Source organism: Gymnoscopelus microlampas (assembly GCF_963454915.1).
Source record: "Gymnoscopelus microlampas genome assembly, chromosome: 15".
NCBI classification, from domain to species: Eukaryota; Metazoa; Chordata; class Actinopteri; order Myctophiformes; family Myctophidae; genus Gymnoscopelus; species Gymnoscopelus microlampas.
The window spans coordinates 34,833,041-34,852,871 of record NC_139952.1 but is presented as its reverse complement, the minus strand read 5'-3'; the positions used below and the strand labels follow the sequence as shown (position 1 = coordinate 34,852,871).

Below are 19,831 nucleotides of genomic sequence, written 5' to 3'. Positions count from 1 at the left end.
TGTGTAGTTATAGTAAGGTTTTCCACAAATACAGACACAAGTTGTAATGTACAGTTTAATCCACTACTATATAAAAAAGAAAAGACAACAATGAGGGCAAAAAGTCAGTTTTATTAAAAATGTCCATATAACATTTATTAAAATCTAATAAAATTATTCTTTTGATCCTTTTTTTTCGGGCCCAAGTACTGTACTGGGGTGCCAGGTCCCAGTGTTGAAAATAAATACATCTCATTAACATTATGGAGTGAAGCTGCAAGGGTCCTATATTACTTTCCGTCTTTGTCCTATTCCTCCTCCTTGTCCCTTATGTGTCTGTTTCACGCAGTCAGTCACCTCAGTTGTCACTTATCACAGTGAAGCAGATGAAAGTAGGGATGCACAAATTGTTCAACAATGAACACAGCAGGAAAACCATGAGATGGAGGCACAGGGAGGAGATCAAATAAGCCTATGATGCTACAGTATGCATGTCACGTAAATTGTTCTTTTAAAAATTCACAGGGATTAAAAACAGGTTGATGGGTCTAGTCAATTGTTCTTTAAAAATTGCGGAGTCACTAGCCAGCAAGTTGACGTGTTGGGTGACAAAGCACTGCACAAACTATTAAAAGAGAGCTTAGAACTCTGTGCAAAGGTTATTCCTAATGTAGTGTATAATTAGGTCACGATGGACAGTAACAAAAGACAAATCCTGGCCTTTGAAATGAAAGAATAGGTTTGTTTCACAAGTCTATTGGAGAACGAGGACTAAATAACAGTGTAACCATAATTATACAGGGGTTTTCCAGAACTAGGTGCAGGGTATGTACATTTCATATTTCCCCTGCATAAAGTTTGAAACTCAGAGCTCTTGCCCATTTGGAAACCTAAAAGGGTAATATATACTTAGTTGTGCGCCGTGTCAAGCACCGAAAATAGCAGATCCACAAGCTCATAACACGTCATGCTGCGAGGCCTTGTGAGGTTGTAGATCTGCCATTTTTCAGTTTGCGACACAGTGTGCAATCAGGTATAAATCAAGCATAACAATCTCAGACCAGTAGACCATTTCATGATGTAACAGATCCACAAGCTTTGCATGCTGAAAACACATGCTGTAATCGGAGCAAAGTTATTCATTTTTTCTCCATTCTTGAAAAGCTGATTCCTGGAGATAAAAAGGTGTCTATTTAATGAGGTTGATATGTTGAATGGGCCAGGTAAGTTGATGTTGAGTACTTATTTGAGTTTCCATGTTGTCGAGTGCTCTCCTCTTCTGCTGTTCTTAAATTAAAAAAAACAAAACAAAAACACGTAGATGCTCCCAAGTTGAAGTTGAAATTCATAAAATACATTCAGTCTCATTTCCTCCCAGTCTATCGGCGAGAGAATCTGTTCTTGAAAGCTTTGATAGTTTTAGCCATCATTGGGGCAATTTCTACAAGAGACAAGAGAGAAATGAATCATGAGATGGTTGAAATGACAGACAAATGAAACACATAAGTACCCTTTCTCCCCAGTGCATTTTCTTAATACAATGCTGCTCTAGCAAACACAATGAGTTTTTTGTTTAATTGATTGTCTATGTGTGGAGTCATTGATGTTTGCAGTTGTTTCTATTATTGCATCAATGCGGACTCTGGAGTAAAATTCCATGGGGAACTGAGTTCCACCTCTGAATAATCTATAATAGTTTATATTAATGTTTTATTGTAAAGCAAAGGGAAACCAGATAAACAATGTAAGCAGTGCTTTTTCTACTGAATATACCCCAAATGTTTGATAAACCAAGTCGAAACAATGCATTTGCGGATCACAAGTGCAGCCAACCATTATTACTCAGTAAAATGTCTGTGCGCGTCCCCTTATCCCCTGATGCACAGAATATGACACATTACGCAAGGTAATCCAGTGAAACAGCTTGTAAAATAGTATAAATTCATAATGGAGAGATTATGCATCTTTTTTCTCAACATCTCCTTCCTTGTCATGGCATGCTAGCCTGGTAAACCCTCCCTCTAGTCCAGGGGCCAACACTGATATTTTCACAAATTGGTACCACCTAAGGTGACCGTAAAGTTTTTGTATTTTTGTCTTCCTACATGTCTCTAGTTTATATTTTGGTATGATAACCCTTCCAATCTTGTAGCTTAATGGCAGTTATCACTACCTACCGGCTAATGTATCCGGTAGGAGACACAAAGTAGAATCTTTGTGTCTCCTACCCCGGGCATCAAATTATTGCGACAAAAAACAAAATATATCCATGTATTCAAGGCTTCATGGGGTGTGCAATTGATAGAAAATAAATATTTTTTTGGGTGAACTCCTCCTTTAAGTTTTTCAGGGGGACTCTCTACCCATTCAGCTATGACCACCCTAGACCAAAGGAGGGTCAACTTTTACAAGCTTATGGAAAGCAGTCTTTTTTAAGCAAACACCAAAAATCTGAGAAGTTATCAATTGCACACCCCATGAAGCCTTGAATACATGGATATATTTTGTTTTTTGTCGCAATAATTTGATGCCCGGGGTAGGAGACACAAAGATTCTACTTTGTGTCTCCTACCGGATACATTAGCCGGTAGGTAGTGATAACTGCCATTAAGCTACAAGATTGGAAGGGTTATCATACCAAAATATAAACTAGAGACATGTAGGAAGACAAAAATACAAAAACTTTACGGTCACCTTAGGTGGTACCAAAATATGGCTTGGCCCCTGGACTACTCCGGAAATCTCATTTTCATTCGATGTCAGGAAGGAGTCTGGCATGAACGCCCATTCTGCAATATTGGGGAGTTTCCAGCGAAATCAGGACCTAACCGCGCCTATCAGCGTCGTCGCTCATCGTTCTGTGATTGACAGCTTACATTGGCCAATCAGGTGGCGAGTTCGAGTGAGCCCGAATGAAGCCGAGTGCAGCCTGAGTGACGCCGAAAAAAGACGAACGGCAGCCATTGTTGTTCTGCGAGTGCCTTCACTTCTTACTTTTGTTTTTAAAACGGTCTCAAACTTCTTTTTTGAGGCACGGAATTTACTATTAAGATATCGTTTGGATAGAATTTAGTTGTTTAACTTCATATATGTGGTCAATTAATCATGACAGAGCCTATTTAAAAATATAAATTCAGAGAACCGGGAGGGGCGGGCTGTGACACGCATGTATCCGCATAAGGCAACCTATTTTGGGCTGGGCCGTCTCAAAAGTCCCGCTGCGTCATATTAGTGACGGAGGTCGTAAAAATCCACTGCAATTGGCTGAAGGGGAAAAACGATCATTGGCTGAAGGGGTTGTCAGTCAACGGTATTACTCCCGCCCAACTCCAGCCCGCAGCCAATATTGCAGAATGGGCGATCATGCCAGACTCCTTCCTGACATCAAATGAAAATGAGATTTCCGGAGGGAGGGTTTACCAGGCTAATGGCATGCATCCCCAACGAAATATTCCTTATTTTTGCAGAATTTAAATAGAGTTGAGTCAATGGACCACCCTCCTACTTTCCCCCAGTTGGGAGAGCTTTATTTTCATATACGTATGTTCTTGTGTAATCCAGTGATGTGGCATAAAAAGGTAATATTTATAAATTATCATAAAGTAAGTTAAGTATCTTTTCCACAGGTTAAGGAAGCTCACCAGAGTAGATCAGATTTCAAATTCTAAAACCCAATGTGAAATCATATTATAAGGCTCGAAATCTGTTATTACAGGGTTCAATTTGCTGTTGGGGATGGAGGGGAAAGTCCATGCCTCTGCTTTTGATAGTACTCCCCAGCCCTCCCATGTTATTTATTTTTATGGTGAGGATATGTTTTATCCCTGCTTCCGGTCAAACTGAATTAAATACCTTTGTGAACAGTAAACTGTTTGATGATAAGTTTGATATTCATGTTTGACAATACCACAATTTAAAAAAAAACACATTAACCATGGCGACTGTATTTAAGGAAAATTTGTCAACTTTTTTCCATTAAAAAGTAGCAAAAAAAGCAGAATTACAGGCTCACAACGCCGCAACATGTTGTGAGCTTGTATATAAGGTTATGTATTTTTAGTATATAGGGCAAATGACACCTGGCCAAATCCAGCACTGATTATGGTTAACTGGAAATGATGATGAACTAGGAACTTAAGCTTACCAATACTTGTACTTATTGTAAGTTGAATAACAGTTAAAAATATGAAAATACAAAACAGTACCACTTACTTTTGACCTGTGGCTTGTTGTCCCGTGCTGCAGACCCGGCAGGGCCTCCTGGTCCAGCTCCTCCAGTGGGTGCCGAGGAGGATTGGGAGGAACTGTGAGGAGGACTGTTTTGGGAGGAAGAGGACGAGGGAGCCTGTGCACTAGAGTTAGAGCTGTACATCACAGCAGGCCTTACTCTGAAAAACAGCAATGGAGGGAACAAATAGTATGAGTGGGACAGAGCCAACAACAATAAATACATCAAAACAATGAAATAACACAAACAACTCAAATTATGTATTTAAAAAAAAAAAAAATCTAAATATACTTTCAATTTTAGATTCTTTAAAGTAGTACTTTGTAGAACAGACCTGAGTTGCAATGTACTTGGTGAGCTCTTTTTTCAATCTACACCATATCTCTTTGCCGAAAATAGCTTATCTACACAACACATTGCAAGCTTGTAGATCTGCTATTTTTGGCATATGTTCCCACCAGAATAGGATGCTGGTGTTCAAGTGGTTCATGTAGTTCCAACACAACAATAATTTGTTGTGTTGGGACAAGGTAGAGAGAGTTGCTATACAGTAAATAGCCTCATTTGTTAAAAGACCATTAATAGAAACAATAGTCCATTATTTGAAGGTCAGTCAATCCAGAAAATGTCAAGAACTTTCTTTAACCCATTAAGACCTGAGGTTCCAATTCTACAAAATATTTAGATTTTTTAAAATAATAATAATATATATATTTAAAGATTTGCAATTTTTTTTCAAAAATAGCAGATCTACAAGCTCATAGCGCGGCACTCGGTGCCGCGCTATGAGCTTGTATATCTGCTATTTTTGAATAGCCAAAAAAATCTAAAATGACACAGATGTGTTGCAGGTCAAAATGGGTCAAGTGCAGTTGCAAAAAACATCAAGCACTATGAAACCACAGGAAAGACAGACCCAGAATTCTCTCTGCTGCAAAAGATAACTTTGTTAGTTGATTGAATACTTTATTAGCAGTTTGCAAAAGAAACAGTAAAATTCAGTTCAATACAAGGTCTGCTAAGAGGATTTTAAACTCAAGAAAGCTTACAAAGGTCCTTTGTACTCAATTAATCGAAAAGTTAACAGCCTCAGAAATCAGCAATTAACTGCAGCTTACCACTCAAATAAATACTTCATGGTGATTCAACCTAGCCCGGGATCCAGACTGATTCACTCCGTTAAGCAGATTTCTTTTTCTCATTTTGATACCAACTCTGGTAAAAAGACTGTTAACTCAATCTTTTTAGAACATAGGGTGCGTTCGGAAATACAGCACTGAGCGCACTGGCCAATGCAAACTAATAGGCGAGTGCGCTCTGGTGCGCTATTTCCGAACACACCCCAAGATATCCACAGATTTGTTTTTTTTTCCTGGACAGATTTAGCTACGTCTGCAAACTTTACATGCATCTTTAAACTGGTAGCGCTGTGTTATGTCCATTCTACCTTCTTTGCTGTGTACCATTCAATATGCCCGTCTAGCAGGGGATCACTACTGCGCCCTACAATTTATTCCGGTATTGCTCTATACATACATATGTGTCTGTAAGCTTCTAGACAGAGATGCCCTGTCCAGATCCGTACCTAATGTAGAGTATAAATGGGCCTTACGGTAGCTGAGTGTGTGTGTTTACTGACTTAATAGGAGCAGAAGCTGCAGTAGAGCTGGCCGTGGACCCTGAAGCGGTACCAAACTTCTCCTGTCGCCGGCGGACGTCGCGTGGGGCCTTAGCTACGGAGTTCACGAATGCCATCTTGACCTGTCTTCCTGTCAGGGAGAAACATTTTCACTTTTATGATAAAGTAGAGGTATGGTCGAATTGTGGCAATAAGTGTATTAGTTAACACTTATGCAAGAAAAAATACAGACAGTGATTATTGTGAAATGCCTTCATTATGAAAATCTGTTCCTACCTTTGGGCTTGTTTTCATTTGCAGACCTGATGTTCTGAGTGAGCATCCGCAGGCGCTCCTCTCGCTCGTCATGCAGCCGCAGGTACAACTCACGCCACGACTCATACTCCTGGGGCGCCGCACGCTTAAAGTCTCGCGTACAGTGGCGCCTCCACAGCTCGTCCGATTCCTCTATGAAACACTGAAAAACATAAGAAAACAAAAAGGATGAGGGACACTAAAGCATTATTTGCACAGGCCCTCAATCACTTTAATGTAAACTGCAATGTCATTTTGTGGCTGTGTTGTTGCCTTATTTCTTCACTTCAATTTCTGCTAGGCAACATTCTTTCTAAGAAAGTACTGTGACTGTATTTGGGCCCTCCGAAATCTTGCCACTTCCAATATCTCTCAACCAAACAGTGGAGCTCAGTGAACTTGAGCTTAACAGGACGTGCTAAAATATGCCATTACTTTGTTTACAATGGCCGGAAGACAGCATGCACAGCATCTTACAGCATATTCAAGACAACAAAAATAAATCTTATGATCGAGTATGATCAATCAATCAATAAAACAAGAGTGAACATAGATGGTGGGAGCTGAGGGAAACATTGCAATGCAGATGCACAGCTTGCTCCATTTCTTCTGGACTTCTGTGTTATTTTGTTACTGTGTGTAGGTATTACCTTGTAAAATTATACATCTATAACCTAAATATGTTAGAATGCTTGTATCAAGACATTATTGATGAATGTAGCATAATTGCGTAATTTTACTGTCAAAACCTAGCTTGTGCCACGTTCTCCAAAGTCGTCTACCAGACCATTAATTATCCATCGTTATTACAACTGCTACTGAACTGAACACAGATCATTGTTTTATTATGCTTTTTGCTTTGCCAATTGATTGGTGATAAAGCTTCATGCATGTACCCGAGGGGCACAAGGCAAGGTAGAGAAAATAAATTGCAAACTGGGACTTGACCAGACGTCAAGTCCCATGGCCATGTGAGAATAATGTGGGATTTTGCAGTTAAGACAGGTTTTTTACGTCTTTACCAGCAGAAAATATAGATAGACCTTTAGCGATCCCACAGGGGATATTCAGTGGCAGTACCAGTTATGAAAGTTATGAAACAGGACAACACTTTACAGGTCATGAATTGAGCTACCGAGACACACAGCTCCGTATCACTCACAAGCATAGTTGCTGTTTCAACACAATGCAAGACTGAAGCGGAATAATGACCGTGTCTTGGACTTGCAGATTGGGCTTTCCAAGACCAGAAATAAAAAATCCTATTCATGAAAATTACACTCATAAAAAAAACTGTGTGTGTGTTACCTGATTGCACTGCTCGATGCGATACAGCTGCTCTGGAGTGCACCTATCCAAAACAGGCTCTAGGATCTCAAAGGGCACCCCACCGACTTCATCAATAGCTGAAATTGATGAATTGACGAATGCACCGTATAGATTGATAAATTACACTGTTGGTTTTGGTCACAGTATAGACATAAAACATAAATTAAAAAGGCTACCAGGTTAGGCATGTACAGTATAGTTTGTCACATGACGTTACATGAAAGTAACAGATTTTCAACTGAAACAATAAAAGAAATACATGTCACACCAGTTGAAAATCTGTTATTTTCAATGAGCGACACATTCTTAAGATTAAGTATAACTTCCATTTTGTATCTGTAGCTTGTTCATGTTGTCAATTAATGACAACATACATAGCTGTCCCTTCGATCAAAAGCCATGGCAACAATTAATAACTTTGTAATCATAAAAAGGAGTCGGTCGCAGATGTCCTGCATGCATGTTACTAAAATATACACATGCTTCTGCAGCTACGATATATTGTTGTAACATTTAATAATAATAATTAGCATGTAATGTGAACAAATACGAAAACCTTGCAGAAAGAATTTGCAGGGAATGCAAGAGAACTGATCTTTCCTAAGGAGCTAGGCCAATGTTCCATAGAAGACCACATAGTGGATCATATTGCACATGCACATTGTACAAGGATATTAAGAGAGGAATGAGAGACATGTGATAAAGAGAGGGACTGTGTGTGTGTGTGTGTGTGTGTGTGTGTGTGTGTGTGTGTGTGTGTGTGTGTGTGTGTGTGTGTGTGTGTGTGTGTGTGTGTGTGTGTGTGTGTGTGTGTGTGTGTGTGTGTGTGTGTGTGTGTGTGTGTGTGTGTGTGTGTGTGTGTGTGTGTGTGTGTGTGTGTGTGTGTGAGTGAGTGAGTGAGTGAGTGAGAGAGAGAGAAAGAGAGACAGACACGACAGACAGAGAGAGAGAACCAGTGAGAGAAAGACCAGCAGACATAATATGCGGGTGAGAGTGGGAAGAAAGACAGAGTGAAAGAGGGGGGAGAGAGAAACAACCAGAACTGGTCACTGATGGAGATTGGACTCACAGTCGATATTGTTCTGCAGCACACGGATGCACTGCTCATACAGACTCATCATCTTGGGCAAGTAGGCGGTTTTGGCTCCCGAGTAGACCGCCATCTTGGAGTGAAACCGTTTCCCAGTGAAGCCTGGATCCTCCTCATCATTGGACACAGGAACTGAAAGGAAAACAAAATAGGGATAGAGACAGAAATAGAGCAGAGTGCAGGAGAGGAAGAGAAAGTACATTGGGAGGGTATTATACAAATGCTGACACTTGCAGGAGAAACTGGTTTTGAAAAAAGAAAAGGTAAAATATTTGCATGGATGGGAAGTTTGCTTCCCATACATGTCATCCATATGTTTATCTATTGAAAAGCTGACATACAGGTAAACCCACTTTGTGAAGAGATATTTGCAGATTTGACTAAAGAGTCCAAATTGCCCTTCCTCACATGGTGTGACTAGCACAAGCTAACAGAGTTCAGGCTGGACAGCCTGAAAGGCCTCCAAGCTTTCAAGTGCAAAGTGATAAGGTTGAGACACACAGGATATCAATCATTCTAGGAGGTCATGAAACCCTGTATAAAATTGTTTAATAATTCCAAAAGCCTCATGTCGGCCATAAAGCTTACGACTGGAGAGACTGAATAGAATTGCATAATAGAGACAACTCTTACACACACAGAGGCAGACACACATCCTGAAGTGGACACTTTCAGACAGACAGACAGAAAGACACACACACACCATGAGCTCTGAGATCAGTACCTTTACGCCTTTGTGGCGACAGTGGTGTTATATCGAGGGAGGGTAGAGGTCTGTAGTTGGGCTGGATTGCTGGCAATGGGATGTCAGGGAGAGTTGGAAGTTGAACAGCCTCAACCACCTTTAAGAGACATATAGACAATAGATATATTTACAATGCGTTGATTTTGTGACTTGATAGACAAGATGGCTAACCTGGTAAACCATCCCGGTCGTGTGAACTCACATTATCTTCGGTCTGGCCCCAAGCGCTGGGTGGGCGTTTTGGAGAAACCAAAAAGTGTAAGAGCCAATCAGTGTCTGTCAATCACAGAGCCATGAGCGCAGTATGGTCCCTATTAAAGGACCATACTGGTGGTTTGGCATGTTTAGCCCATTGACTATTACTGACGTTATACTTGACATTACTGATCAACATTTTCAAAAGCATACTGCGGTTTCTGAGGAAGACACTGAATTCCATTCAATCAACTTCCAGAGACTTTAAACTTGCTTGAGATCGTCAATCCAACACAGTGAACTTAATTGCCTTCACTGCCTCAGTTTGTCAAAGTTACATTATCATAGATTGTGTTTTAATTCATTTTAAAGCACGGATTGATTTTTCAAATCAATCCATGCTTTAAAATGAATTAAAACATCCCAAAAACTCAGTTATTCAGGTAAGTTCGGTAATGTATTAATGACTGTGAAGAAGATTTTAACAAATGCAATATCTAAAAATAAAGACAAACAGGAAAATTGTCTATGTTTATGTATGATATATGGCTGAAGCTTTAAACCAGCAACGTCATGTATGGTGGCACGGCCCTTTAACTATCAATCTCAACACTGAGAAATTGCCTTGATTGAAAAGAGTATACATTTTAAAAAAGGCACCACCCAGTCCTTCCGGTACTCACCCTCTTGCGTTTCTCTGATGGTGGGGCCGAAGCAGATCCCGACTCCCCTTTCTTACTGGTCTTAGTCCCATTGGCCTTGCTAGCTTTGGAGGATGAAGACGAGGAAGAGGAGGCTGCAGGGGGAGGGGCACGCGTGTGATGGGAAGATGAAGAGGACGAGGCGTGAGATGGCCGACAGTGTGATGATGATGATGACGACGACGACGATGGCTTTTTCTTTTTCTTGATGACCGCGGGGGCATCGTACGTGAGGAAGGACTCGAATGACATGGTGGGAGTCTCAAATTCATCGAAGTCTTCCTCCTTGACCAGAGGCGGAGAGTCCTTGGGCGCGACCCGTGGTCGCCCTGGTTATACACAGGGAGATGTTAAGGGAGGCAGAGGGAACAGTGACTAAGAATTAGACCGAGTGGAAGTCACATAGCATCTCTGAATCACAGGGATGAGCAAACTAGATGATTTTATAGAAGTGAAAGTTTCGAAAATAGTTCAGATGTGGCAAAAATGGTTTCAATTTCCCACTGACCTGCGTTAAATAACAAACGGAGCATTTCTCCCGCTCTTTACATTTCCACTTGGGAAAATGTGTCCTCTGCATGAATTTGACCCATCCTATCTACTGCAGTGAGCAACTACCGGACGGCACTCAGGGACCAACTCCAATTGTATTGCCAGTACCGTGATCAATTGCATTGGAAGGAGAAAATGTACCCAGCATGTATGTTTTTTGGTGTGGGAGGATGTTTTTGTTGTGTTTAATGCAAACATAGGGAGAACATACAAAAGGCCACTCCTGCCGGCCGGGGTTTGAACCTGGGTCCTTCTTGCTGTGAGGCAACAGTGCCTACGACTGTCACTTTCTCAGCAAACAACAACGGTCATTAAAGTTTTCTGCATGTCCTAAGACTGAGCTTGATTAGTAATCAATAGCTTCTGAAAATCTCAATCCTTCCATTATTCAGGATGAATCATTTATGCAAACTTTGCATCCTGCGTGTGCACAAATGTCCCTGCATACATAAATAACTGTGCTACATCCAGTTGCCTGTTCAGTATTTCATCAATAACTGTATGTGTTATCTGATCCACTCCATCAGGCTGTACCGGAAGACGGAAAGAGATTTTAAGTGGCCTGGTCATGTGACTGTAAAGACTATTCTAGTATACAGTATACTGGGATCATTGCAAATAAAAGAAAATGCTTGCACTTCAAATCAAACAGAATAAGGACCGTGCACAATGGATCAAAATTCTCATAATGCCAGGTATCTTTTTCAGGCTAAGAACAGTATTTTTTAAATACACTGTACAGTATTTTGTCCACACAGCTCACTCAAACCTCAAATCCAAGAACAGGAGATAATTTTGGAAAAATAAATAATTAAACATCTTGTATTGGGTCCCTGGCACAAATTTATTTTCAAATGGTGGATGGTGGCCAAATACATATAAATGTATGGGTCCTTGGCATGAAAAGGTTTGAGAACCAGTGCAATATACTGTACTATATCAAGTAGCATATTTGTGTAATTAAAATTGTATAAGGCTTGCATGAAACACACACACCCCACAGAGTAACGCAACACTCACCATCACTTCCTCCTTTCTTCTTCTCCTCTTTGTCCCTCTCCTTCTTGCCATCGTGTTGTGTCGAGTGCCGACTGTGCTTGGCAGCCTTGTGCGCTCCACTCTGCTGCGGCTCTCCATCTGCGCTGCGCTTCTTCCCCTCGCCCTTCCCACCGTCACAACTGCCACCACCACGATCGCCACTCTGTGTCTGTGCGTGGCGTTGCCGCCTGTCCTCATCCCTGAGCCTTTCCTTGTCCTTGCTGTGGTCACCATGGGAACTGTGTTGATGGTGGTTCTTGCTGGGCTCTTTGTGTGGCTTTACGTGATGGCGGGCCTCTTTGCGAGGCGGCGGGCTGGGCTCGGGTTCGGGCTCAGGACTCTCGTAGCCCTCAGACTGGTAGCCTCCTCTCAGTCCGCTGCCATGGGCCAGCCGCGGGGGGCTATAGTGCTGGTGCTGTGGTGGTGAGGGGGAGTAGTTGGTGTGGTAGCCTCTCTCCTCCTCCTCCATCTCATCATTCTCCCCATCCTGTTCCCGGTCATCCTCCTCTACATGGTCATCCTCCTCTACCCTGTAGGAGTGCTCCTCCTCAGGAGAGGGGTCCCGAGGAAGCCTGTGACCCCGTACGTAGCTCGCCTCAGAGCCCCGAGAGTGTGCATGTGACCGTGTTGCCTCTTTGGCGTGGCTTTTACTGGATCTGTGACAGCAACGTTATGCAATTAACCAAATGATAACCGTGTACAGTGACCATCACCTCAATACCATTACATGATTTGTCTCAACAGTTAGGAAAGGCACCTTAAAGTGAGTTTGTGCAAATATAGCTTATTAAATGTTTCCCAAAGTTTTGAGTCATACTTATGGGATCTTCAATGTATATCACATAATTCCAATTATCATTTCCTAAATACCTGGATCATAACATTGGGCACCTTTTCACCTGCAGCCCTCTATCACATTACCGGAGATATGGCTGAGGGATGCAGAGATCAGCAGCAAGAGAAAAAATAGACCCAGTAGTTTGAAAGCAGACATCTAGGCACATTACTGATCTTATGACTTTACTGGAAGCGATGCACGCTGTGTGTGAAATCTGCAACAAAATATTGTAATACTTTGGCAATATGATAAATTTGAGGAATCATGTTAGCCGTTTTCACCGGGTGCCACTAACCACGTTAGCCAAAGTCGCATGCGATAGATCACCATTGTGTAATGACGAACGATCGATTGCATGTCACTCTGGGTGCCAGTTTGTCGAACAAAAGTGTTAGAGAAAAAAATGCAAAAAAATAATTAAAATTACCTGTCAGCTGACTGAGGAACCAGCTCCTTCCATTTGGCTACAAGATCTTTTGCAGCTCCCCCAGCAAGATCATGCTTTCTAAAAGAATTCACTGTTTTCCCTACACCCGTTTCCTACAAGACCACAAAGGGAAAGTAGTGGTTAGCAGTACTCTGTAGAAGTATAATACAAGTTTTATCTATCAGAATTCATAGCCTTGTTTTGTTATATTAAACATGTAATTATCCAGACTAGCCAGTGGGCACGCATGGTCTTTTTCCCAAAACCCTGTTTCACATTCACATTTCACACATATACTTTACATGTCTGAAAGCTGACCATTTTAAGCCCCCCTCTCGTAGAGTCAATGTTTGCATTTGTACTGTACGATAACCTGAGACCTTCATTTTACAGCTAGTCTGTTCAGTGTGCTTGTATGGCACTGTGTGTATGTTTGAAATGTGCAACAGTTAACTAATCTCCACATTTTGACTCTAATGGTTTAGAGGTAAGTGCACTAAATATCTCAGTGAGCACATGTAGCAAGGGCTCTGCTGTTGCATTAGTGCTATATTGCCTCCTCATAAAAAGATGGAAGCATGCTTTAAACTTTGCTTGTGACAACACTGACCAGGACATCGGCTCTTGATATCCTGCTACTGGAAAAAATGACTGCAAGGTCTTAAGAATAGGGTGTACTTTTTATTCTTCATATTTACTACCTACATAGGCAATAGCATAGTGGACATTTTCATAATTCTACTGGATGTGGCGTACTGTTTCATTTAATGGGTCTAATTCAATGAAACATCCCCAATATAACCTTACAAGTACCCTCCCTTTCCTCAGATATAAAAGCAAGTTAAATCAGACCCACCAGACCCCAACACAACAACCTGGGTTCAAAACCGGGTCGCAATCAGTCATCCCCTCCCTATTGTGATCTTGAAAATCTGCTATTATCAGCGCATGACACTTGCTCTGCTACATGCACTCATCCCAAAAAAAGAGAAGGTATTTACCACAAGTATATCTACAGTTATGGGAAGTTCTCCCAGCCTCTTCAGAGTCTTCACTAACTGTAAAGAAATGCAAAGAAAAAAAACAATGGTTAAGGCATACTCCAATATTAATGCACATTCAACTCCATCACAAAGAAAAATCAGATCCAAGTACGAGTTTACAAACAGTCAAGTTTTCTACACTTTAATAGACTCAACATGGTCTTAAAGTTAATGGTAGGAAGCTAAATGGTATCCTTATTGTGGTGCTGCACACCTCAGAATTTATTTAAGAATGACTATTCCTACTACTAACAATAGGACCTACTTGTAAAAAATGATTAAATCACAGTAAAGCAAAATCAGGCACGGGTGCAGTATCATAACCACACAAGTTAACACAAAAAAAGAAGAAAAAAAAGAGTAAAAACTCAGTCTGATTCCAAGGTTAATAACTCTTATCACTTCCAAGTGATAAGAACACTGACATCCAAAGAATCGATTGATTGGGCATTCTGCTCATTGATGAGCATGTTGCTCTAGATAGCATTAGTCATGCTTGATGACTCACAATTCAGATTAAATAAATAAATAAAATTGCGCACCATCATGGCGTTATTGAAACTGATGTCGTGGCCTGTGGGTCTATGTGAGTGTGAGGGGTTACAAGTCTGACAAAAGAGTAGTAGTAGCAGCAGCAGCAGTAGTAGTAGTACTAGTAGTAGTAGTAGTATGCTAGTAGTAGTAGCAGTGCAATTCTCACGACAGCTAGTGTCCGATATCCTATATAAGTGCTTTGTATCAACAATCCCATTTCAGTAGATTAATAACTGAATAGACACCCATTCAAACCACTTATAAATCTTGCATTTCCTTGAAAACAAAAAACAAACAATGAAGTGCAGACCCCACAGTGGGGGTTCCACTGTAATGAATGATTGGGGCCTAGTAGTACTACTCAGCTAGCAAGCAATCTGCCTCCGGTCTGCTCTGTGCTCATCACAGATCACAATGTTCAAACTAAGTCAAGGACCCCCAAATTCATATGCATTTGTCTGCGGACCCCCATCTGAAAATATTTTATGCCAGGGACCCCCATACAAGATTTGGGTTGTTAAAATGTTTTCAAAAATGTTCAAGGTTTTTTGTTGTTGTTAAAAAAAGCAGATCTACAAGCTCACAACGCGTCGCAGTGAGCTTGTATATCGGCTATTTTCGAATAGCGAATGTATGTTTAAAGGGCGAAGGGCTCGCTTCTTTTGAGATTGTTTTCAAAGGACCCCGGTTGCTTGTTTCTCTCGCAAAAGCTGGCAACGCTGGTTGTACCAACGTTAGCAGTAGGACGGCTAACACAGATAACACTAGAGTGCCTTTGCTTGACAAATATTGACGTTACTACGTTTGATTGGTGACTATAAAGTTGATAGGCCCAGTGGCCCCGGGTTATAAGTCCGTCATTATTACAAACAAGTTATTAAAATACCACATTATTTACGGTATAACGGTGACGTGATCTTAAAAAAAAAACCGGAGATCTTCCACGAAACTACCACCAACCGACGCGACAGAGCCAGGCACCAGGCCCGGGGAGCCACTCGCTTCCCGGACCCCAGACCCAGACCCAGTCCCCCTCCTCACAGCGGGGTGATCCGTTACCTTGCGGGGCTCCAGGTTCTCCAGAAGCCGAGACTGGAGCCTCTCCACTGTTTCCTGCAGGTCCTCCGCCATGTTTACTGCTGGTGGTGCCCGTGGTACCCTGTGCCCGGAAACAGCTTCATCTGTGTAACCACTAACCAAACGGACCTGGTCCTCGGTGTTGCCAGGTTTTTTTGCGAGATAAACAAGCAACCATGGTCTATGAAAACGAGACCCAAAGAAGCGAGCCCGTCGCCCTTTAAACGTGAGACGTTGGCTATTTGAAAATAGCCGATCTAGCATGTTAGATCTGCCATTTTCAAGAAACCTGAAAGTATGTTTTTGAAACATTTTAACAACACAAATCTGGGTGTGTCCCTGGCATAACATATTTTCAGACGGGGGACCGCAGACAAATACATATTAATGTGGGGTCCTTGTCTTGAACATGTTTGAGAACCACTGGTTTAAACGACATTTAGGAAACGAGCCAAAAAAAAACGCAACCCGCAACTAACCAATATTTACAAGCAACTTTACAGAAACAAGTCCAAAGTCGCTTATAATAAGCCGACATGGCAACACTGGTCCTTCCTCCTGCCTGCCTGGAGGTGACAGATCAGATTGACGGAACTACGTCATGCAACAGCTGACAAAAAGGGACAACTGTATGTTCATATGGGGAAAATGCAACGTTGCTATTTTTAAATTGCTCACTTTTAAAGGGAGTAAAAATAATTGGCCCAAATTGCATTTCAAAAGTAAATTAAATGTATAGTTATATTTCTTAAGGAAGCCTCATGATTGATGATTACCCCGAGAGCAGCTCAGCACAGCAGAACAGTCTGAACTGGACTGGACTCCCCTTAACCCCTTAACCCCTGGGCCCTGACCCCTTTTTTAAATACATGGGATCACACAGCTTACTCAAACTTCAAAAGAAAATTACATAATCTTGATTTTATTTTATTTAAACATCTTGTATAGAGGATATGCGTGTGACATCATCATCAAACCCGGACGTTATGCAGGAATGCCTACTGAGTGTCAAAAAAATACTTTCTGGCCTTGACAGCCCATGCATCCAAACAGAAAAGTAATATCTTATTGCATTAAACAACATTAAACAATGTTTAACTCATTTTGCATGTTTCTTTGCCACTCGATTTGCCACTCGATGTGCCATTCACTTTAAGCATGCGCATATCCTCTATAGGGTCCCTGGCACAAAATATTTTCAAATGGGGGAAGGCGGCCAAATACATATAAATGTATGGGTCCTTGGTATGAAGAGGTTTGAGAACCACCAAAATGTTTAATAAGGCTTGCATGAAACACACACACACACACACACACACACACACACACACACACTACAGAGTAACGCAACACTCACCGTCACTTCCTCCAGTCTTCTTCTCTTTGTCCCTCTCCTTGTCGTCATGTTGTGTTGAGTGACTGTGCTTGGCAGCCTTGTGTGCTGCGCTTCTTCCCCTCGCCCTCCCCACCGTCACAACTGCTACACATATCCTCCTGTCCAGGTAATCACCTGGGCTGAGTTGAGTGACACTCAAGGTGTTAATGGGTTGTTGATTAACCAATGCTATAATTAAATCAGTTCATCTGTTCATCAATCAGTTAATCAGGCCTATGATAGGCCTACAGGTTTCTCACTTTCGCAGCCCTTTGACCCACAGTCGCTAATTGGACCACATTAACCTACACAGTCAGTGGGTCAGTGGCCAGGCAGAACTTAGTTGCCAGCCCAGTATACCTCTCTTGTATTTGGGTTATTCTATCTTCTGCCTGGAAATCTGCCTTTCCAATCCATGGAAATAAGCAAAACTTTCTTCTTCCTCAACTGGCATTGTGGGCTAATAATCCTGATGGTGGTGCACTGGTGCTGCCTACAGCAACTGTCTAAACATGGGTCTTCAACAGGGGGTCTACAGAGATTCTACAGGCGGATGGGGGCAAATTTGTGTGTGATAGGAATGTCTTGTTTTGCCCCCCAAAAAATGAATGTCTGAAAATGTATATTAACATAATTCATCTTATTTGCAAAGATAAAGTATAACAAAACAAGCTAAAACATTTACACAACAACTGATGATAGTGCTGTTAAATGAATCTATATGATGCCATAAAAGTTGCTGAATAACCTGGAGGCAACCCATATACTTAAAAGAAACACATGTGTGAATGAATACTTCCAATCTCTCAAATCTCTCAACAGTCTTACAGATATTGATGAGACAATCAGCTAAATGTGATAAACTAGTTTTGAAAGCCTGGCAGCTGTTTCTTCTCTGAGAACGTTTCAATATATTAGTTTCTAATACGAGCAATGGATAAGAAAGCTAGGGGTTTATATATACAGTCAAGTGTAACATTATTTTTTATTGGAATTATACTGGCAATAAACCCAATAGTCCCTGCTTCGTCTCTCTCTCAGCTAAGGGGTCCTTTTGCCTGATTGTTTAAAGACTTATTGTTTTTATTATGCCTCTGCCGGCGAAAGCTGTGGTCATACGAACGTCCATATGTACATACAGTATGTCCGTCCATATGCATGTCCGTCTGAACGTCCCGGCCTTGTGAACATCCATCCACAGGATGAAGTGATTCGAATTTGGTGGTCAGAGGTCAAAAGTTAAGGTCACTATTGCCTTCACTACATATGATAAGTGCAGTGCCGGTTATCAAAGTACTTTATCTATTTACAAAAACTGTGTTGTTGTTGTTGTTTTAACATTTATTCAATATTGTGCAGTGTCCACTTTTGTTCAGGGTGACTTCCAGGCAGCCTGCTGTATGATGGCTATGGTGGCTGTCATGCCAAAAATGAGAGCTCATTTTGGGCATCGAATAGGAGAAGTGCAGACAGTAGGTGTTTGTGGTCTGTGGTTTAGGCCATCTGATGGCCCTCTCAGTCAGTCTGACTAGATAGGCAGTTGGGTACTTTACTATTGAATTAATGACAGTTTTCTGGAGGAATGAAATATTATCAAGGACCCCCAAGCTCCCATAAAATAGCATGACATATATGTTTAGTCAAAAAATAAAAAGTTGAGAGTTAACTTAAATGACACTGATAGTTTTTTTTTTTGACACTGGTTTTTCACAAAGATGGTTTAGTTTAGTTTTTGAAAAGGCTTCGTTTTTATTAGGTTTAGAGTTAGTTCCAGTAGAGCCGAGCACCAAAAGTGTTTTAGTTTTTTATTGTAATATGGGGTAGTCAGGGGCGAGATTCAAAAAGCTCAGAAAAATCTCAGCGAACATAGCTGATCTACAAGCTGAAGCTATTTTCACTATAAGAAAAATATTGGATACTGAAAAATACTAAAACTATGGACATTTATGATTTTAGTTACTTTAAAGGTAGGGTAATTTACCTTTGTTAAAATAAGTGTTAAATAGCTCTATATTCTGATACTCATTGCTATTAGAGTGTTTCTTCAGTAAAAGGAGTCTCCATGTCTCCCCAGCTCTTTACACTTAGCCTGCCCTAATTATTTCAGATTTTTTTGCTTGTACTCAGGAGCCGAGATACAGAATTTTAAAGTTTTGAGTTAACAAGGAAGTGGATAGGAGTCTAGATCTTCGAAAAATCATATCTCCTTGGTCTTTGGGTCAAATTGAAAAAAAAAATATATATATTTTCAATTTTTTCAATAGAACGTATTTATGCGATCTTGGCGGCCAAGTGCGCTATTTAATAGATCGCATTTATGCGTGATTGGCAGAAATTGAGTTAAACAGAAAATGCATTTCAGTTTACTAAAGAGCTGGAGAGACCCCTGTGACCGAACAAACGCTCTATAGCAATGAATACTATCAGAATATACTATAGTACTTAAACTTTTTGACAAAAAAATAACAACAAAATTTCACTTACCCTATCTTTAAGTAAGTTATATGAACAGACAGTACCGTTTCAGTTGGTTATCAATTTTTTTGTTTTTTATTTTTATTTCAGTTAACTAAAATGGGTTTTAAATTCTTGTTTTCGTTATTTCATTTTAGTAAACTATAATAACCCTGGTGTGAGCAGCAGTGATTGGGTAGCTTGGCCTCCTATGGGATATTTTTGGAGGGGAGGGTGCAAGGGCTGCCTGTATTAGGAAATGGAGGTGGATGCTGGAAACTGACAGAGCACTG

At 41.0% G+C, this 19,831-nt stretch overlaps 1 protein-coding gene across 1 annotated transcript; it reads right to left on the bottom strand.

Moving 5' to 3' along the window:
* Nucleotides 1-101: 101 nt before the first annotated feature.
* Nucleotides 102-15,839, bottom strand: eloa (elongin A). Its single transcript, XM_084080686.1, has 12 exons — nucleotides 15,692-15,839; nucleotides 14,057-14,113; nucleotides 13,056-13,168; nucleotides 11,773-12,446; nucleotides 10,183-10,529; nucleotides 9,284-9,401; nucleotides 8,539-8,691; nucleotides 7,449-7,546; nucleotides 6,123-6,303; nucleotides 5,847-5,976; nucleotides 4,192-4,367; nucleotides 102-1,420 (listed from the first exon to the last, which is right to left on the bottom strand). The coding sequence occupies exons 1-12, from the start codon at nucleotides 15,761-15,763 to the stop codon at nucleotides 1,359-1,361; spliced, it is 2,181 nt and encodes a 726-aa protein (XP_083936812.1). The 5' UTR covers nucleotides 15,764-15,839; the 3' UTR covers nucleotides 102-1,358.
* Between the last annotated feature and the right edge of the window lie 3,992 nt (nucleotides 15,840-19,831).